The 21,532-nt window shown below is 31.6% G+C and overlaps 1 protein-coding gene across 5 annotated transcripts in view; it reads left to right on the top strand.

Annotated features, from left to right (window-relative positions):
- Window positions 1-21,532, top strand: part of LOC111292749 (callose synthase 7-like) — a 44,481-nt gene that overhangs the window by 3,701 nt on the left and 19,248 nt on the right. For 2 of the 5 annotated variants that reach the window (XM_089766912.1, XM_022885284.2), the window contains 34 exons: window positions 76-199; window positions 1,837-1,971; window positions 2,061-2,137; window positions 2,211-2,298; window positions 4,714-4,836; window positions 4,923-5,037; window positions 5,271-5,602; window positions 5,739-5,791; window positions 6,019-6,079; window positions 6,995-7,076; window positions 7,214-7,266; window positions 7,385-7,471; window positions 7,646-7,717; window positions 7,926-8,020; window positions 8,117-8,198; window positions 8,289-8,452; window positions 8,618-8,741; window positions 8,856-8,959; window positions 9,046-9,157; window positions 9,256-9,407; window positions 9,755-9,864; window positions 9,948-10,073; window positions 10,167-10,235; window positions 10,363-10,543; window positions 10,632-10,743; window positions 11,846-11,968; window positions 12,157-12,275; window positions 12,411-12,494; window positions 14,146-14,258; window positions 14,334-14,563; window positions 15,054-15,845; window positions 15,988-16,038; window positions 16,243-16,428; window positions 17,352-17,864. In XM_089766912.1, the coding sequence (XP_089623038.1) occupies window positions 76-199; window positions 1,837-1,971; window positions 2,061-2,137; window positions 2,211-2,298; window positions 4,714-4,836; window positions 4,923-5,037; window positions 5,271-5,602; window positions 5,739-5,791; window positions 6,019-6,079; window positions 6,995-7,076; window positions 7,214-7,266; window positions 7,385-7,471; window positions 7,646-7,717; window positions 7,926-8,020; window positions 8,117-8,198; window positions 8,289-8,452; window positions 8,618-8,741; window positions 8,856-8,959; window positions 9,046-9,157; window positions 9,256-9,407; window positions 9,755-9,864; window positions 9,948-10,073; window positions 10,167-10,235; window positions 10,363-10,543; window positions 10,632-10,743; window positions 11,846-11,968; window positions 12,157-12,275; window positions 12,411-12,494; window positions 14,146-14,258; window positions 14,334-14,563; window positions 15,054-15,845; window positions 15,988-16,038; window positions 16,243-16,428; window positions 17,352-17,606 (4,786 nt within the window). In that variant the 3' untranslated portion in view covers window positions 17,607-17,864. Of the gene's footprint in view, window positions 1-75; window positions 200-1,836; window positions 1,972-2,060; window positions 2,138-2,210; window positions 2,299-4,713; window positions 4,837-4,922; window positions 5,038-5,270; window positions 5,603-5,738; window positions 5,792-6,018; window positions 6,080-6,994; window positions 7,077-7,213; window positions 7,267-7,384; window positions 7,472-7,645; window positions 7,718-7,925; window positions 8,021-8,116; window positions 8,199-8,288; window positions 8,453-8,617; window positions 8,742-8,855; window positions 8,960-9,045; window positions 9,158-9,255; window positions 9,408-9,754; window positions 9,865-9,947; window positions 10,074-10,166; window positions 10,236-10,362; window positions 10,544-10,631; window positions 10,744-11,845; window positions 11,969-12,156; window positions 12,276-12,410; window positions 12,495-14,145; window positions 14,259-14,333; window positions 14,564-15,053; window positions 15,846-15,987; window positions 16,039-16,242; window positions 16,429-17,351; window positions 17,865-21,532 lie in introns of those variants that run through there. The other 3 variants (XR_016345816.1, XR_016345815.1, XM_022885282.2) reach the window with 3 other exon arrangements.

Here is a 21,532-nt window from a genome sequence, read left to right as displayed (position 1 = left end):
CCAATTTCCTCTGTTATAGAACAAGTTGAACACCTAGATTTTACATATGGTGCATTAATTATTTTAACTTTGCAGGTTTGAACAAGGTTATGATAGACAACAGCTGAAGCTTATCTATATTTCGCTTTATCTTCTTATCTGGGGTGAAGCTTCAAATATCCGATTCATGCCTGAATGCATTTGCTACATATTCCATAATGTATGTTTTTCTCTTTACATTTTAATGAAGCATCATTGTGATTGAAATTTATTATTTGTAGATGGTGCTGGTTTTTCATTTATTCCTACCTCATTTTCTCTCTTATATTAAGTAAGCCAAACTGGATGTAATGGTTTTTTCCTTGATCTTATCAACTTATTATCATTAAGAATCATGGTATCCTTATTGCTGCTCATCTTTAAGTTCTTGTTAACTTATTCTTGGAATAAGATTGGTAGCATAATCTATCAAATGTTATAATTAATAATCAGTTTTATTTATGCCATTTTTACTCATCTGTCTGACTAATTAATTTGATGATGGCCAATGCATCAAGAATTGTAAATTCAGATACAGTGTGGGGAACTAGTAAGAAGGATGGAGTAACTGTGCTGGTTTGTTAATTAGCCCAGTAATATGAAAGAGCAAAACTTAGCTGACTAGTATAGAAGTTGTCTATCAATACCCTCCAAATCCAAAATCCCACTAAACCAGGTGGCAATCTTTTTACGTTTCATGTGAACAAGATGAGACAATAATTTGACCTACAATTCTACGGACTGTAACAAGATAAAATTTAGAAACACTTCACTTGTAATTATTCTTTCTACTTATTGGTTCATTTTTGTTTTTAATGTTTAAAGTCATCTCCTATTTAATTCTTGTATGTAATTGGCTTTAATCCCCTGGTATTTTATCTAATTAGTTCTCACCTAAAGTCATCCTTGTGGTAGCATGAGCAAAGTTAAGTTCTGTAAACGTATCATACTTACTTAGCAATTTTAGTTACGAAATAACTGATACTAACCACTTAAAGGAAATTCGAAATGAACACTGATGCAGACATTCTAGTGAAAATTTTTAGCTTACAAGATGGTACTCATCTGATTAGATTAATTATGGAAGACAAAAAGTGATTAACTGAGTGCACAATAGTTTAAACAAAGGAATTCTCTGATCAAACAAATGATATTTCCAGAAACACCTATTTGACATTCAAGTCAGACCTTTGCAATTGTAGCCAACTGGTTCTAGGTTAAATGCCATTAAACTTTGACTCTGTATTAGAGCTCAAGTTGTTTTTTGTTCTGGTTGTGATTTGCTATATAGTGTTTCTTACCTCATATTGTTGTCAGTGCTAAACCTGTTTGTTTCAGTTGTTAGTATTTGGCCTACTCAAGGGAAAGTGTTAACAGTTAAGTGGTTTTACCCTCATATTTTGTTGTGTCTGTAGATTAAGTTTGGGACTTGGACCTCTCCACCTATTGCCAATTGGTGTTATGTTGGATGCCTTTAGTGACCTAACCAATTATTTAATATTTAGTAACTATACAACCGTTAAGGAAAATATCTTCCGCTTCCATCTTTTTCCTGTCATTTTTCCTTGTTAGAACAATACTGGACCTAGTTTAATTGGTGAAGCAACAATTTAGTCTGACCATCAACATCAGACATCTTGAATATTAACAAAAACAGTCTCATACTGATATGACTGTGATGAATTGTCCTCCTGCTTGATATGTGGTTAGCTTCTCCCACTAAGGGAAGCTTCCTAAATTACGTTTCTTTTAGCTTCCTTTGAGCATATTTAGAGCTTCTGCATATTTTTAATCTATCTTATTCTCTCTTTCTATAAGATGGCAAATGATGTCTGTGGAGTTCTATTTAGTAACGTATATCCTGTGAGTGGGGACACATACCAAACTGCAGTGCCAGATGATGAAGCATTTTTAAGGAATGTTATAACCCCTATCTATGCAGTCCTCTGGAAGGTAATTATTTTTTTTGGTCACACCTCCATACTTTTCTGTTCTATTTATTTACTGCTTTCTAGCTGAAAATTGATTTTATTTAACTAAAGGAAGTCAAGAGAAACAAAGGAGGCAAGGCAAGCCACTCAAAATGGAGAAACTATGATGATCTAAATGAGTACTTCTGGTGAGTTATTTAGATAACATAGGATGCTTTCTAAATAAAGTTGGATAAATAGATAAAACCTTCATTTTTCTAGGTCTGAAAAGTGTTTTCAGTTGAAGTGGCCAATGGACTTGAAAGCAGATTTTTTTGTGCATTCAGATGAGCTGCCACCTGCAAATGTGGTATGTATTTGCTATTCTTTTTGGCAATATTAAAAGATTTTGGTTAGAGCATTGATATTCTTTTCCTTTATAATATATATTTTTATCTCTTTTTCAATAAAACAAATGCTAGTGGGTTTAACAATCATCTTATAATTGAAATGACATTTAGTTTACTCAAATTAGAAATACTGAACAGAAAGAAGACCACAAGGAAGTCATATAAATAAATGAAGAAAACATATGGTAAAGAGAAAGAGCTAATCTTTGAGCTTGGATTGAGGGAAATAGAAAAAAAATGAATGAAACAGACACGTAAACTACTTTCTCTTTTATAATTTTACTTTGCCAATTTTGCAACGCTAACATTGAACACTCTAACATTTATTGCCATTTTATGAAATTTCCTTTATTTCAGGCTTCAGCAACTGTGCTACAGAACCCTTTTTTTTTTTTTTTTTTGACAACGAACAGCTAATGTGCTATGGAATTTTAGGATGTGTTTTGGATTGAATACTTGAGAATTGGGGAAAACATATTTTGGCTAGATCAGCTGTTGCAGGGGCCTAGTGTTTCAAGGTGGCTAGGGTAAAAAGTACATAAATTTATGGATCAAAATTTAGGAGTTTGTTGTGGCTTTACAAGAGAATAAAACCACTTCAAGTTAGTGATAGTGCATAGATTTAGAGAAAGATGAAAGTGCTGGGATGTAGCTGGAATGGTTTTGCTTCAAGTGGATTGAATAGATGGAAACCTGAAGGAAATCTCCCATTTTATGGCTTTACCCAGAAAGGATCGTCAAAGACTTATAAAAAGAATGAAACTTAAAGGCATGAAGGAATCTCCGCTTAAAGTTTTGCCTTCTCTACTTGTTGTTGAGTTGCACATTATTGTTTACAAAATGCTCCTGATTCTAACAGGATGATGACTATATTGTGGCTTATCAGAGTGCCGGGATTTATATATAGAATAATTGCTTTTACAAATACGATTGCTAAGTTTTCACTACAGTGTTTTAGCAGTAGAACTTATTCCCAAGAGTAGAGGAGCTTCCAACATCATTGATTCTATTTAGTTAGTTTGCTTGGTAATAATGCAAACCTCTGCCACAGGTGTTTGATATTAGGCTAAAGGAGGCGATTAGAGTGACTTTCTTCTATTCTCATAATCATTTAGTGGGAGGCAAACAAACTGTACTCCGTTATTCTCAGCTAGCGGATGCCTTTTGTTTTTTTTTTTTTTTTTTTGAGCTAGAATATTCTTAGATATTGAGAAATATTTAGGTCATGTCCCTTCGATTTCCTATTCTGCCTTGTGTTTGGGAGCTTTGACAAGCAGGCTAAATGAATCAAAACATATATAAGAATTTTATAAATAGCACATGCAATTCCTAGCATTAAGCTCTTTTTTCTCTTTTCCCCTTCACTACCTTCCAAACTTCCTGCTGTCTTTTAGAAGATATGTCTGCCACCTTTGCTGATATAGGGAAAAAAAATTTATGTCGCTTATTGGAAACTCTTGCTGCTACTCTGGTCCAGAAGTATAATGAATTAAGTTTATCTACTATTTGGATCACTTTTAAGGGTTAGGATTTATTTATTCATTTATTTTTCATGTAGAGGTCGAGAAATTATTGAATTAGACTCTTGGCATATGTATGACAAATCTGCCTATACAGCTTGAGGTTGGCTTGGATTTTATGAAAATAAGAGATTTAAGGTTAATTTTGATGAGTTTTGATGGCAACTAATGGCTGGAAATCAAAAGAGTAATTGCTGAGATTCTGAGACAGCAATCAAAAAGAGAGGCTGTAGGTTTACAGTGGATTGATTCAAGTCTTCGATTGTGAAGATACTGCCATACTGGACGCAGTGGTAAACATAAATTGCCCAAAAAAATGAGGGAGAGAGAGAGAGAGAGAGAGAGAGAGAGAGAGAGAGAGAGAGAGAGAGAGCATACAACTTATGATATTATTAATTAAAAGACTATCAATGTATGCACAGACAATGTAAGCACCAAGAAAACTGGACTCAATTTACGTAAAACTAGAATTGATATGTGACATAAAAGTCAGAAATAACCTACACCTTCATTTCATGACTGTATAAAATTTATATTTAGGTTAAATTTCTTCATATTCTTTTTTAGAACTTAAGATTTGAATAATTTGGTACCATCACCCCCAACCAACCCCCCCCCCCCCCCCAAAAAAAAAAAAAAGAAAAAAAGAAAAAAGAATTGTGCACTGTTTCCCCTGAGAACTTAGATTCCTGTGACTGCATAAGTTCTTTTTGTCTTGCTTAAGGGACCTTGAACATAATTGTCTATTCAGGTTATCCCTTTTGGGTTTTCACATGCAACACTTGCCATAAATTATTGAATTTGGTTCTTTCATCTTTACAAAGATCTATATTGATGCTGTTTAAATGCTTACAGAGACATAATCAAGTCACCATTGAGAAGAGAAAGCCTAAAACTAATTTTGTTGAAGCCCGAACGTTTTGGCACCTTTACAGAAGTTTTGACCGAATGTGGATATTCTTTATAATGGCTTTTCAGGTGCATTAATGTCTGAGTATGCACTTTTTGTTTCTGACTATTTTTCTAAAAGAATTTATTCCATCACATGACCTTTTGGTTTTCAGGCTATGCTAATTGTTGCATGGAATTTTGGATCTCTTCTTGGCTTTTTTGACGAAGATGTGTTCAAAAGTGTGTTGACTATTTTCATTACTGCTGCTTTTCTCAATTTTCTGCAAGGTACAAGGGTTGTTCTGGGCTAGCTTAATTTCTTTCTTTATACGAATATTTGGGTACCAGAAGCAATGCTGTTAATCATCCACAAAATGAAGCATAGCCATGTGGTTGCTTTGCTTGAGGAATTTGTTGCTTAATAAGTCATTGCTACCGCAGTTCAAAGTTTCATTAGCCATTTATTTCCTATTTTTATGGCATTTAAAAGAAATTTTTATTCAATGTCACTTTTCATGCAGCTACTCTGGACATAATTCTTAATCTCAATGCCTGGAGAAGCTTGAAATTTACCCAAATACTCCGTTATCTTTTGAAATTTGCAATAGCAGCTTTTTGGGCAGTGGTTTTGCCAATTGGTTATTCTAGCTCTGTACAGAATCCAACGGGTCTTGTAAAGTTCTTCAGCAGTTGGGCTAACGATTGGCAGAATGAGTCATTTTATAATTATGCTGTTGCAATATATTTGATACCCAATTTACTGGCTGCTATAGTATTTCTACTTCCACCTTTACGGAAATCCATGGAGTGCTCAAACTGGCGAGTTATCACTCTTATTATGTGGTGGGCTCAGGCAAGCATATCTTATGTCCTTAATTTTGACTGAATATCTTGTTCTCTGTTCACATCAATATGTCCCTTTTTCTTCATTTATTTATTTATTTATTTTTAAAGATTGGGCTCCTTATTTAACTTGTACCATGCTGCAGCCAAAATTGTATGTAGGAAGAGGCATGCACGAGGACTTCTTCTCACTTCTGAAGTAAGAGAAAATAATTTGCTTTTTTGCTCTTTTTCTTTTTCCTCTTTTGAAAGGACTTTTCTAACCACTGGTTGGGAATGGGGAGGTTTTGAGATCATTTTCTCTATTGGTGCTACTCATTGTAATCATGTTTGTATTCCTCTCAAAAGATTCATGATTAACACATTTGTGCTATGGCATGGCATGCCATTTCTCCAACAAATGGATTACATTTTTCATATTTTCAGGTATACAATGTTTTGGATTCTGCTACTAATCAGCAAGCTAGCATTCAGCTACTATGTGGAGGTGATTTCTCTTGTTTTTGTTCATGTAGAAGTTGTCTTAAAGTGGAATCCTAATAATTAATTACTTGTTTTAGCATGCACATGTATGTAAAGCAATACAAAATTCAGTTTGAACTAATCTTCTTGCCAACCTTGAGAAAATGTGTTATGTATATGTGTTTGCTTGGGCTCATATTTATGTATGTGCCCAAGCAAACACATAAACTAGGGTACGAAAGAGTTTCAGTGAGTCTAAAAGACTTTTTCTAGTAGGATTACAACAGTTCGTTATTTCTATCCTGTGAAAAATATCATCATTCACTAGTAGCTGTCCAATTTCATTAAAGATCACACGCTTGTCATAACTTCCCTTATGATTCAGTTGCTGTTGATACATGTTCATTTTTTAATGCACTAGTCAAATTTTCTTAATTTTTTTTCCTTTATTACAAAGTTTGAGAAAAGAAAAGGCAATAGAAAGAGCAATGAACAAAGGGAGCCTTAATGTTTTCATTGTTTTGAAATCTTCTTGTGATCTTTGCCTGTGATTCTTTTCCATATGTTTGCATTTAGGTGTGCATATGTATTTTCTGCATCTGTATCTGTATCAGTCATTATGTACAAAAATTAATTTTGGCATGTACTCGCAGCCATACACAAGAATGAACTTTCAAAAGATACTAGTTACCACAAATGTTAGAAGAATTAAAGCAAATTTCAAATATTCTTTACTGCCTTAAATGATTAGATTCTATATGTGGTGTTTTTGCAGCAATTATAGCAAGAACATATTAGATTATTTGAATTTGAGCAAATTGTTGATATATTATTGAGCTGTGTGAATACATCTAAAGAAGTTTCTTTTTACCTTTTCTTTCTTGCCTTAAAGGATATGTGAAAATTTTTGAGGGTGTTTTTTTACATTATCTGCTGATAGATACTGCCACTAATTCAACCGACGAAGATAATCATGGATTTGCATGTGGATAATTATCAGTGGCATGAATTCTTCTCGGAGGGTATGACGTATAGCAACCTTTCAAACCACCCCTTCCCCCTTTTTGCCTCTACTATTTTTTTTCATTTGTGTTTGTTTTAACATTTTTTTCTTCATTTGGCTATGGCCTGTTCTAAGTCGAGTTTGAATCCTCTGTAGTAGCAACTCATAACATTGGGGTCATTATTGCAATTTGGTCTCCAATTGTCCTGGTAAGTTATCATGTAGAAACTTTTGGTTATGACAAGAGTTAACTTTTGTGAGTTACTTAAAATTGTTAAACAGTTTTTGTGTAAATTGAATAAATATTCTTGTTTTATTTCCCAATAGGTTTATTTTATGGATGCTCAAATATGGTATGCCATATTTTCTACTCTCTTTGGTGGAATTCATGGTGCTTTCAGTCATTTGGGTGAGGTTAGTGGCTGAGTTGTTCTCATACCTGAAGGCATATGTCTCAAAGAAAAATGAGTTGCCCTTGGAATCCATATATGATTTTGGTTAAAAAATGAATTGGTTTCTGTATTTCTGTCATTTGGGAGATAGTGATTATCTCTCTTAATGTTGTTTTGTTTCAAATTGCATTTTCAGATACGGACATTGGGGATGCTTCGCTCTAGATTTGAAGCTATTCCTGCAGCCTTTTGTCATCGTCTTGTTCCTGTAAGAAAACAGTGTAACAGAAAAGGCATCTGGCTGTGCTTAAGTGATATAATACTGTTTATATGATTGCTCTTAATTGTGTGGATTACCAGCATATAGAAGTTGAGATGTGGTTCTTTTTAGACAAAATGGTCTATAAAGTTTTGGAGCCTGTACTTCCTTCTGTTTTCTGTTTCTTTGGCTAAAAGTAAACATTTCAACACGGCAGGATGAGGCAACAGAAAGGAAGAATATTGCAAGTTTTTCCCTTGTTTGGAATAAGTTCATACATTCTATGCGGATGCAGGATCTGATCAGCAATAGGTTGGGCAATTCCTTCCTAGGTTGTCTATCATTGAAATTTGTTAATTGCATTAAATAAAGAATTCTGATATTTTCTTTTGACTTATTATTGTTCAGGGATAGAGATTTGCTACTTGTACCTTCTTCATTTAGTGATGTTTCTGTTGTCCAGTGGCCCCCTTTCTTGCTTGCTAGCAAGGTACATAAATGTACTACTTTTTTATATTAATTTTGAGCTTAATGCAAGATCCTGTGTCTTACTAGTGTCTGGTTTTATAATATTTGACAGATTCCTATTGCATTAGACATGGCAAAAGATTTTAAAAAGAAGGATGATGCAGAGTTATTTAAGAAGATAGCAGCTGATGATTATATGCAGTCAGCGATTATAGAATGTTATGAGACTCTCAAAGATATAATATATAATCTTCTGGAAGATGAGGCAGATAAGAAGTAAGGCTGAAGCATTCATATTACGAACTTGAACTACTTCTAAACGTGATCTTAAATTGCATCGTGGCAGCTTTGACCATGTTCAGCAATAAAAATATCCCTTTCCTTTTTCTCTATTCAAAAGTCTAACAATTTCTTTTCTCTTGCCTTTCTCTTTACATTTAGTATTGTTAGAGGGATTTGCTATGAAGTGGAAATTAGCATACAGCAGCAGAGATTTTTGACTGACTTTCGGATGGGTGGGCTGCCTTCACTCAGTAATAGGTTGGAGAAGTTTCTTAGGATCTTGGTAACTTTCTTTTTGTACATTTTCTTAACTTCTCTAAGGCACTGCATTTATATAGCTTATTCATGATATTGTACTTTCCGATGCTAAACCCTCTCTCTCTCTCTATGTTGGCAGATTTCTGATATGGAAGATGCTGATATATTCAGATCTCAGATAATCAATGTCCTGCAGGATATCATGGAAATTATTACGCGGGATATTATGGTAAAAGGCAATGAGTAAGTGCCAAAAATAAAAACATTTTTGGAGTTGATGTTGTATCAGTCCTATTAGGCAAAATTAACCTACAAGGTTTTCTTTGTAGAATCCTCGAAGGAGCTCACCCACACGGTGGAAGCGCTGAACATAACAGGAAAGAGCAGAGGTTTGAAAAGATAAATATTAACCTTATACAACAGAAAATGTGGAGGGAGAAGGTATATTTGAGATGGACTCATATTGCTTGTTTATCATGTAACAGTTTTTCAGACAGCTGTTTTGTTCATAATCTGATTATTTGTATGTTTCTTTGCAGAGCAATAGGCTTTATTTGCTTTTGACTGTTAAAGAGTCAGCTATAAATGTGCCTCCAAATTTAGAGGCTCAGCGCCGCATCACATTTTTTGCAAACTCTTTATTTATGAATATGCCGAGCGCCCCAAAAGTCCGTGACATGCTTTCCTTTAGGTCAGTCATTGCAGGATATCAAATTAGTGAGATATTACTGCTTGCTAACTTGAAACAAGGACTGGGAGAAGGGCAATTTTCCTTTTAAGGATATACAATGTTAGTATACTAAAAATCAGCTTCACAACCATCAGTGGGGCTTGTTGTTTAATTGGGTCATAACTAAGGTTTTTAACTTGTTTAAACGACATTTTAAGATTTTCTTTTCCTTTAAAGTATTGTCATGATCAGTTAATGTGGTTCTGCATTCTGTATCACATGAACAAAGGCACTATGATAGCCTTTATTAGAAGTGTTATATGGATAGATGCCTCTATACTCTCACTTATATCGCTTCTCTGATTCAGTGTTTTGACTCCATACTACAAAGACGATGTTCTTTATTCAGATGAGGAACTCACTAAGGAAAATGAGGATGGAATCTCAATTCTGTTTTACCTACAAAGAATATATCCAGGTGACTTGTGAGCTCTTGATATTTTATGCCTTTTGCAGCATATAAAACATATGACTAACTGGACATCTGCGAATGCAAACTAGATGAATGGAACAACTTTCTAGAGCGTATGCATACTGTAGGAATCAAGGATGAGAAAGAGGAGGCTCATATGAAAGAGGAAATTCGAAAGTGGGTATCTTATAGAGGACAGACACTCTCCAGAACAGGTCTGGAAACATCAAAACTATCATTTCATTTTTCACTAGCTTTAACTATATAGATTCTTACTTGAGCTATGTCCTTCTCCATCTTTCTGCCAGTGAGAGGGATGATGTACTACAGGCAGGCTCTGGAACTCCAATTCTTCGTAGAGTTTCCAGGGGACTCTGGTTTGTTGTTTCTGTTTAGATATTTAGTTGCAATTTAAAATAAATATTTTTATTTTTTATTCCAAATTCTTTTATAAGGTGATGTGATGAAACTAGCCTGACGAAGTATTCACTTGTTCCATTGTAGCAATTTTGGAAGGCTTCCAGGCCTTTGAGGAGGATCCTGGATGTTATGGAGACCATGCACAAGCACTGGCCAATATGAAGTTCACCTATGTTGTTTCCTGTCAGGTCTATGGGGCTCAGAAAAAATCTTCTGATGCGCGAGATCAGAGTTGTTACCTTAACATTCTAAATCTCATGTTAACGTAAGTTAGTGCTCATTATTTCAATCTCATAGTTCTTCATGTAGAATTGAATTTTGATTTCATCTTTAAATACATGGAAACTGCAAAGTTATCCATCTCTGCGTGTTGCTTATATTGATGAAAGAGAGGAGAAAGTGAATGGAAGTTCTCAGAAGGTTTATTATTCTGTTCTTGTCAAGGGAGGTGAAAAATTGGATGAGGTATGAAACAGCACTTTTCTAATATCAATTTAGCTGACAATATAGTGTCAATTTTACGACATCCTATTATACAGGGAACTTTTTCAATCTGTACTTAAGGGTGAAAATTCATGTTATTGTATCCTAATTATGTTGTTTCAAAGTCTTCATTTTGCAAAAAGACTGATACGAACATGACTTGTTCATTAAAAATGTTACATGATGCCACAATAACCTGTTTAATTGGATGCAATGTATCAACATTTAGGTATAACATGACATAATTAATATATTGAAATAATTAATCAATAAATACATGGATTTTAAGTGCTAACAATTTTTTTAAAAGGGTATAAACATGTTAGATGAATTGAATTTGAGTTAAACTGTTAACCTATTGACACGATCAATAGAAGAGTCAATGCATGTCAAGTTTGCCTTAAGCTGGCCAACTTACATTAGACACAAGCATTGGTGTTTCATTATCAAGTTGATATGATTATGACATAAACACAACTACGTGAATCCAAACCCATCAAATTACCTGGGGTGTGCCCATTGTGCTATCAGATTGTCTAACATATTGCCAGCCCTACATTTACTTTTAACAATGTGTTTTATGCAAATTCTATTTAGCTTGATGTTTTTGGTAAGCACTCTAATGTTGCATATCTGATGTTGTTTTAAGTATGTTCTTATATTAGATGAGTAATTTGACCAGTTTATAGATGTCCATCTTGCAGTATGCATACCTCATTCTTCTTCTCCTTTATCTTATTAAATCCATAGTATGGAGTACATTCCAATCCAAGCAAGGACTATTTTTTTTATCTTGTTCATCCTTTTTATGCTAGTATTTCAAGCCTAGCATTAGATGGGAATGTAGTTAACATAGGATACTAGAGGTGTTGAAGCATGACGATTTTGATATTGGTAATTATCAATATGGAAAGAGAGGTAGAAACCGTTAGGTTTTAACCTGAATTAGCCCTGCAAAATGTTCAAATCACTTCTGATTCTTATTTGTGAAATCTTACTCCTTATGCTTTCAAAATTTTATGGAATCAGTTTCTTTTCTTTTCATGTTATTAACAAATAAATGTGGAAATGATAATATTCCTAGGAAATATACCGCATCAAACTACCAGGTCCCCCTACAGAAATTGGCGAAGGGAAGCCTGAAAATCAAAATCATGCAATTATTTTTACTCGTGGAGAAGCCCTTCAAACCATAGACATGAATCAGGTAACCGTTTCTTTTACCTATTTTAAAGATGCACTCAAAAGTTCTCATTTTTCTATCTTTGGGGAGGTTAATTACTTTGAAGAAACTTACAAAATGGTAAATAATTTGGAGGAATCTATCCTCTTATTTTACCAATTTCAAAGATGTATTAAACAAAATTACACTGTTTTTCCATGCTTTGTTCTCAGGATAATTATTTTGAAGAGGCTTATAAAATGCGAAATGTTTTGGAGGAATTTCTAAAACGTCGCCGTAATGAGAGAAAACCATCAATATTGGGCCTAAGGGAGCATATATTTACTGGAAGGTTGGTTTACCAATATCTTGATCAATTCAGTTTGATTTTGTTGGGCATAACAGCTACATTTAAGCTAATGAAAATGTGACAAGGCATTACGCATAACAGTTTGATAGCAGTAATAACTTTTTCTTTATTGTACAGTGTTTCTTCGCTAGCTTGGTTCATGTCCAACCAAGAGACTAGTTTTGTAACAATCGGGCAACGGATTTTAGCAAATCCTCTGAGGTAGGCCTGAACTTTCTGTCTTAAATCCTTGAGTTTATGTGATATTACCTGTAATGATCAGCATTCATATTTGACCCCTATTATTGTACAATAAAGGAGCTTAATGTGTGTGTGTGTGTGTGTGAGAGAGAGAGAGAGAGAGAGAGAGAGAGATTTGATGAACAAATCCACATACATGGCTAGTTAGGGAGCGTGTTAGGTCAGGTTGGAAAGGTCAGGTCAGTTTCAGAATTGACTTAGTAATTTTGAGTCTAGGGTAATGTGGTTCATCAAATTTTCAAGGCCTCCATAAAAAGGAACTGTGGTAACTAACTTTGAATTAGAATTATGGAGGATCTGGTTGGTTTTGGATTACCCAAACTAGATTTTAACCCATTTGATGGGAGTCTTTTAGGGTTTAAAGTAGTAGAAGAATAAGATAATAAATGAACAAAGTTCTGACTTGATTGAGTTTGATGGCAAAAAGTTGGCAGGAATTAAAGAACAAGTTGTTGAATTTTCTGCTGATGGCCATAATCAATATGATTTACAGTTAATTTAGTGAAGTTTTGCACTAATCAAAGGATGGTTAGGTGGGTGAAAGAATTGGGGTCTATGTTTTATTTATTGAACAGTGTTTCTTCGCTAGCTTGGTTCATGTCAAATCAAGAGACTTGTTTTGTAACAATCGGGCAACGGATTTTAGCAAATCCTTTGAGGTAGGCCTGAACTTTCTGTCTTAAATCCTTGAGTTTATGTGATATTACCTGTAATGATCAGCATTCATATTTGTCCCCTATTATTGTACAATAAAGGAGCCTAATGTGAGAGAGAAAGAGTGATTTGATGAACAAATCCACATACATGGCTAGTTAGGGTGCAAGTTAGGTCAGGTTGGAAAGGTTAGGTCAGTTTCAGAATTGACTTAGTAATTTTGAGTCTAGGGTAATGTGGTTCATCAAATTTTCAAGGCCTCCATAAAAAGGAACTGTGGTAACCAACTTTGAATTAGAATTATGGAGGATCTGGTTGGTTTTGGGTTACCCAAACTAGATTTAAACCCATTTGATAGAAGTCTTTTGGGGTTTAAAGTAGTAGAAGAAAGGATATAGGATAATAAATGAACAAAGGTTTGAGTTGATTGAGTTTGATGGCAAAAAGTTGGCAGGAATTAAAGAACAAGTTGTTGAATTTTCTGCTGATGGCCATAATCAATATGATTTACAGTTAATTTAGTTAAGTTTTGTTCTAATCAAAGGGTGGTTAGGTGGGTGAAAGAATTGGGGTCTACGTTTGGGAAATGAATGAATAAAATGTGAATTATCACTATAAAAGTGTGCAGAGATTAAGAATAAGAATTATCATTAGAAAAGTGTGCATAGATAAGGATTAAGAATAAGTTTATATGTGTGTTTACAATATATTCATTCGATAAAAATTTCTAACAAATTTCTGAGCTATTATATGTCGAGTAACCTGCCCTGTTGGTTTTCTGTGTTTTCCAATACTTAGTGATGTCTATCTTTTATGTTATTCCAGTTAAGTTCTATCATTAGGCCATGATTGTGCAAAGTCCAAAATTTATGGCCTTGAAAGGTTATGGTTGAGCAGCCTTACTTTTGTTGCATTATCATCTGAGTTTCTCTTAAATGCTTTCATCTTATCATTCCAGGGTGAGGTTCCATTATGGTCATCCTGATATATTTGACAGAATCTTCCACATAACAAGAGGTGGCATAAGCAAAGCTTCAAAAATTATTAATTTAAGCGAAGATATATTTGCTGGTAATCTTCAGTCAGCTAAAATACTTGCTTAACTGAAAGCAATATTCTGCTTGTTAATTGTGTTATCTTGTTCAGGGTTCAATTCTACTTTGCGTGGGGGTTATGTAACACATCATGAGTACATCCAAGTTGGCAAAGGGCGTGATGTTGGAATGAATCAGATATCTGCTTTTGAGGCAAAGGTTGCTAATGGAAATGGAGAGCAGACACTTAGCCGGGATGTGTATCGGCTTGGACGCCGGTTTGATTTCTATAGAATGTTATCATTCTACTTTACAACAGTGGGCTTCTATTTCAGTAGCATGGTATGTCGACTATAGTACTTTCTTTTGTTTATTTTGTTCTTAGAAACTCTACTAGCATATTGCTAGATATTTGTCACAGAAGGTATGTAACAGGACTGCTCTAACTTTTGGTGACTAGGTTACTTTTCTACGCATTTTATATAAGACTAATCAGTTTGTGAGATGAAACATTGTCTCTTAAATGCTTTGGGGTAACATTCTTTTGTAGTGTTCAAAGTTTGATCCCTTCATTGTTGAGCAGTTGTTTTTCTTAAATGTATGAGATAGATTTTCATATCACCTTGACTTTATTTGGCCAATTAAGCAGCCGTCACTGGAAGCATATTAAGTTTACAGTTTTTAACTGTGAAAGTAACCACCCCCATCCCCTATTCGCACATACACCTGGCAGCTGCTTATGCAAAATAATTAAGAAAAGAGCCAAAGCAAATAACTCTGTAGGTATGGAAATAAATACTTACAGCATGATTTGGGCATTATTTCGTTTCAGGTTACAGTCCTTATAGTATATGTATTCTTATATGGTCGTTTATATATGGTTATGAGCGGATTGGAAAGAGATATTCTTGAGAATGCAACCGTACGCCAGAGCAAGGCCCTTGAAGAAGCTTTGGCTACACAGTCTGTCTTCCAGCTGGGCTTGTTGCTGGTGCTGCCCATGGTTATGGAAATTGGCCTGGAAAAAGGGTTTCGTACTGCTCTGGGTGACTTCATCATCATGCAGCTACAGCTGGCCTCTGTATTCTTTACTTTCCAGCTTGGTACAAAAGCTCATTATTATGGAAGAACTATCTTGCATGGAGGTTCTAAATATCGAGCTACTGGTCGCGGCTTTGTTGTCTTTCATGCAAAGTTTGCAGTTAACTACAGGCTGTACTCCAGAAGTCATTTTGTAAAAGGGTTAGAGCTTCTCATTCTCTTGGTCCTGTATGAAGTTTATGGGGAATCCGATCGCAGTCTTTATCGGTTCATCACATGCTCCATGTGGTTCCTGGTTGGATCCTGGTTGTTTGCCCCTTTTGTGTTTAATCCTTCAGGTTTTGACTGGCAAAAAACAGTCGATGACTGGACAGATTGGAAGAGATGGATGGGAAATCGAGGTGGTATTGGTATCCACCCTGATAAATGTTGGGAATCATGGTGGGATGAAGAACAAGAACACCTCAAATTCACAAATATCAGGGGAAGGCTGCTTGAGATTATCTTAGCATTTCGCTTCTTCATTTACCAGTATGGGATTGTCTACCACCTTGATATAGCTCATCACGTCAAGAGCATACTGGTATAATTTTCAAACTTGTTCCTCTACCTACAGTTTGCTTTTGCCTATGAATGATTGTTTACCTTTACTGAATTCTTTTTCTGTTTCTTGCTAGTTTGTATTTCCATCTCCCTACCGTCTAACTTAATAAATCTCCTTGTAGGTTTATGGACTTTCTTGGCTAGTTATGGTAACGGCGCTTCTGGTGTTAAAGGTATGCAAATGAAGTTGTAAGCAAATTGTTCAAACTCAAATGAGAGACATGGTTAGAGTAGCATCATGGGTAAAGAACTGGCAATATGCTTCAATGGGCACTGTCTACTCATGCCATCATATTTTTCTAATGCTTTTTAAGTAGCATGGATATTAATTTTTACCTTTTTTTCTTTTCCTGCTTACGAATTCCCCATGTTCTCAGATGGTATCAATGGGTAGGCGAAGATTTGGTACCGACTTTCAGCTCATGTTCAGGATTCTTAAAGCACTTCTATTCCTTGGTTTTATGTCAATCATGACTGTTCTATTTGTAGTATGCGGCCTCACAATATCAGATCTATTTGCTGCCATCCTTGCCTTCTTGCCCACTGGATGGGCAATTCTTCTAGTAAGTTTAAACTTTGGAACTTAAAAATACAACTTCTATATATTACAAGACATTATGTAGCAGCTGCTTAATTTACATGTTGCATACTTCTTATTCCCTTAATTTTGCACTGGGTGGCAACCATTGTAAAAGTTAAAAACAAATTATGTTGACTAAATTGCTCACCAGAATATATTTCACAACAACACTAAAATGCTTTGAGAATCTCTCATGAAAAACAAGAATGATTAATGCCTTAATTACAACCTAGGCTTCCTGTTTGCTTAATTGTTGTAAATATTCTAGCTGAAATATTTTCTACTAGAAGTCCATCTACCTTTTTTTTCATCTTTTCTTACAATGATTCTCAAAGTTTGTAAATTTTTTTCACTTAGTATGGTCTATACCTTATATTTTCCTGCCAGAATTGGACTAGCTTCTTCATTCTAGCCGGTTGATACAGTGAAGAAAACTACTAATGTATGAGTTTCTTTGTAATGGTCTTAAAGAAATAGAAAGTGTTAATGTTAGGAATCGTCCTTGACTTATAGTGAAATGTTCAATGTGATACTTGAATTTTAAAAATTTTTTAATATAGTACATAAACTATGAATTTGTTCACTAATGTGGTATTTAGAAGATTATTTGTCTGCTGCATGTTATTGTTTGGAGCTAATCACCTTAGGAATGAATATCATTTTAGTTAACAGATTCATAGTTCAGGTACATATTAAAGATTTTTGAAGTTTAGATATCAAATTGAATATTTTATTATAGTTCAGGGATCATTTGTAACATTAATCCAATTAGAAAGATTGTCAAAATAAACTAATCCTTGTTTCTTGTATTAGTTCTAACATATAATAGTTATCCTTTATATGTTAGTGATTAATTGCATTATTCTCATTAAACCCATTTTTTTTTCCCTATTATGGCATCCGTAGATTGGACAAGCACTGAGGCCATTGTTGAAAGGTTTAGGATTCTGGGAGTCAATAAAGGAGCTGGCAAGGGCATACGAGTATATTATGGGTCTGATATTGTTCATGCCCATAGCTATATTGTCATGGTTCCCATTTGTGTCAGAGTTCCAGACCCGGCTGCTCTTCAACCAAGCATTTAGCAGAGGCCTCCAGATTTCTATGATCCTTGCTGGAAGGAAAGAGAAAGACATCACATCCTCAGTCAAGTACGCTTGAATTCTTTCCCGACTCACAATCAGCCATATAATTTTAGTAAGTTCCATTGCGTTTTTAGCAATTGTTCTGACATACCAGTACTTCTTAGATACTTTCTAGTCTAAGAAAATTATAGCTACTCCTTCCTTCTTCTTGGTCTCCAGAAAGTAGAAAACTGTTCATGTAAGCAGTGCTTTACACCTTACACCAACGTTTTAAAGCATTTTTGCCTCCATCAGGAAGCCAATTTTAACATTGATAAATACATATGTTTTTCTGAATTCTGTCCCACTATTTATGTTAAATTTAACAATTATTTTGTTAAAATATTAATTAATGTTATTAATAATTGCAAGACTTAACTTAATTTACACCTCTTAACTTCTCTCTTTATATTCTACATTCGATTCCTTTTCATTATTTTTCCTTTTATTAAATTATTTTTTATTATATTTTCAATTTCTTTTAGACTTTGGTCTACGTACAAAAAAAAAAAAAAAAATTCTTGTGAGAAGTCCCATAAAAAAGTTCATATGAAAGTTGCTTGTCATCTGGTCAGTGTGGGAGTTGATATACATTTTATATTTTACTAGATCTTGGGGCACTCACTGTGAGTGAGAAATAAAAATTAAACAATATTTGAGGTTTTTTTTATAATTTATGAAAATAAGTAGTTTTTTCAATAATAAAATTAATGTATAACATTTAAAAAAAAATAAAATGGATAGTTAAAAGAATGAGCAGTTGCAAAATGATAAGAGTAATTTTTTTACTCAATTCTAATTTTCAAAAGATAGAAAGAGAAATTTTATTTGCGGTTAAAATTTAGTTCATTAGAGCAAAAAAATTATAATTTTTTATTACAAAATTATTCTTATAATAAATTATTTTATTATCTCTAATAAATTACTTTTTAATAAAAAAATATAACTTTTTAAAAATATAAATTTGATGATATTGTATTTTAGGGTTTGTTTATAGTAAGGTCATAATTTATTGATTTTATTGTAAGATCACAAAATATTATAATATCTCATGAGAAATTATAAAAAATTAAAAAAAAGCAATGAAAAATAGTAGAACAGGTTAATAGGTACACTAAAAAAATCTAAGAATAATTTTATTTATTTTATTTTTTAACAAATAAAAAAATTATAAATTATATATTTTATACTTATTTTCATTTATAAACAACAACATTAAAATAAAATATAGTAATGTCATATATTATTTTAATAAATAATATTTTGTTATTTCTTCATAATTAACAAATAACAATACTACAATAATAATTAATACAAATTTTAGTATTCATCTTAATATATATATTTTTTTAATTTTAAAATATCAATTACTTTATGTTGTCTTTTTTAATCTTAAAATTATTTTTTAGTTATTTTTGTTATATATTTATGATTTTATTTGTATGATTTTTTTTCTAGTGTTAAAAATTTATTAATATAAATCATAAAAATGAAAGTTATCATTGTATCGTTTTATTTGTATGACTTTTTCATAGATATTTTAAGTGCAAATTTTTGTGCTTTTTTTTAATAAAAAATTCAGTATATTTGAAACGCCACTCGATCAAGATATGAAACTTTTTATTATTACAAAAATATTTTTATTATGCAGTGAAAAAAATTACTACACAAATATTTACGTTAATAAATTTTTAAGACTAAAAGTGATATAATGATAGTTGTCAAATATGAGAGAAATTTTATTGTACTTCTCACTTGTTTACATTAAAAAATTTTGATTATTTATTATTTATTTTTTTAATTATTTACAAAAATAATAATTAATTAAAATATAACGGTACATTACTGATTTAATTATTTATGTTACAAAAATATTTTCTTACAGCTGTTTTTATCTTCTATTACATTTAAAATTGTCATCGCTTTTCTTTGTTAAGACACCTTTTACGTATTTTACATCAAATGATATGATTTTATGTTTTCTCTTGTTTGTTTAAGCTATCAAATATTAGTATTATTATTAGATATTTTTCTTATATATTTACATTAATAATAATTAATTAAAATTTTATGTTACAAATGTATTTATTTACATTATAATAATATTTTCTTACTATTATTCTTACTTTTCATTACGTTTAGAATTATTATAACTTTTTCTTAATGTGTGTTACGACACTTTTTATTTATTTCACATCAAATCATACGAATTTTATGATTTTTTTTCACTTGTTTACGTTACCATTAGTTTTTTAGCTTTTAGTTATTTTGTTTATATATTTACGAAAATAATTATTAATTAAAATTTTATGTTACTTACTTAATTATTTACGTTATAATAATATATTCGTATAATTGTTTTACTTTTTATTACGTTTAGAATTGTTATAACTATTTTATAATGTTTTACAACATTTCTTATCTATTTTACAACAAATGATAAAAATTTTATAAATTTTTTCACTTGTTTATATTACCTATTTTTTTTTAAATTTTAGCTATTTTTCTTATATATTTTATAAAAATAATAATCAATTAAAAGTTTAGGTTGTCTACTTAATTATTTATTGTATAATAATATTTTTTGACATTTATTCTTGCCTTGCATTGTGTTTAGAGTTGTCATAACTTTTTTCTATCAATTTTATGTCAAATAATATACAATTTATGTTTTTCTTACTTGTTCATGTTATCTATTTGTTTTTTTTTTAATTATTAGCTATTTTTTTGATAAATTTTTAAAAATAATAATAAATTACATTAAAATAATATATACTTTTACTGTTATTCTTATTTTTTATTATATTTATAATAGTTATAACTTTTTTTTAGTGTGTTCAACACTTCTTACTTATTTTACTCTAAATGATACAGCTTTTACATTACTTATCGTTTGTTTACATTATCGATTTGTTTTTCAATTTTAGTTTTTTTAATATATTTATAGGAATAATAATTAATTAAAACTTTACCTTGTCAACATAATTTTTTGTTTTACAATAATATTTTCATATGGTTGTTTTCACTTTTCATGTTTAGAATTATTATAATTTATTTTTTAATGTGTTATGATATTTTTACTTAATTTTCGTTGATGATACTAATTTTACTTTGTTCTCACTTGCTAACGTTATTGATATGTTTTTTAATTTTTAGTTATTTATCTTATATTTATAAAAATATTTAATTAAAATTTTACATTGACAATTGAATTATTTACATTACAATAAATTTTTTATGATTGTTCCTACCTTTAATTACATTTATAATTGTTATAATTTTTTCTTAGTGTGTTACATTACTTTTTATCCATTGTACGCTAAATTATATTAATTATATATATATATATTTTTTTTACATTAGCTATTTATTTTTCAAATTTTAAGTATTTCCTTTATATATTTAAAAATAATAATTAGTTAAAATTTTATGTTGCCAACATAATTATTTATGTTACAATAATATATTGTTACTATTATTCTTACCTTACATTACGTTTAGAATTGTCATAACTCTTTTTCAATGTGTTATGAAATTTTTTACTCATTTACGTCAAATGATATTAATTTTATGTTTCTTATAACTTGTTTATGGTTCTAATTTATTTTTTAATTTTTAGCTATTTTCTTATATATACAAAAACAATAATTAGTTAAAATTCTATATTGTCATCATAATTTTTTATATTATAATAATATATTTTTATAGTTGTTCTTACTTTTTACAATAACAATACTAATTTTATATTTCTCACAGGTTTATATTATCAATTTATTTTTTAATTTTTAGCTAATTTTTTATATAGGTATAGGAACAATAATTAGTTAAAATTTTACGATGTTAACATAATTATTTGCTTTACAATATTATCTTTTTATGATTATTTTTATTTTTCATTACGTTTAAAATTGTCATAACTCTTTTTTAATATGTTACGATACTTTTTACTTATTTTAGTCAAAT

The sequence above is a fragment of the Durio zibethinus genome, chromosome 10 (assembly GCF_047325235.1).
Source record: "Durio zibethinus cultivar Kanyao isolate XHJ-2024 chromosome 10, ASM4732523v1, whole genome shotgun sequence".
NCBI lineage: Eukaryota > Viridiplantae > Streptophyta > Magnoliopsida > Malvales > Malvaceae > Durio > Durio zibethinus.
Note: the sequence above shows the minus strand (reverse complement) of the source record. Positions and strands in the feature narration are given on the sequence as shown.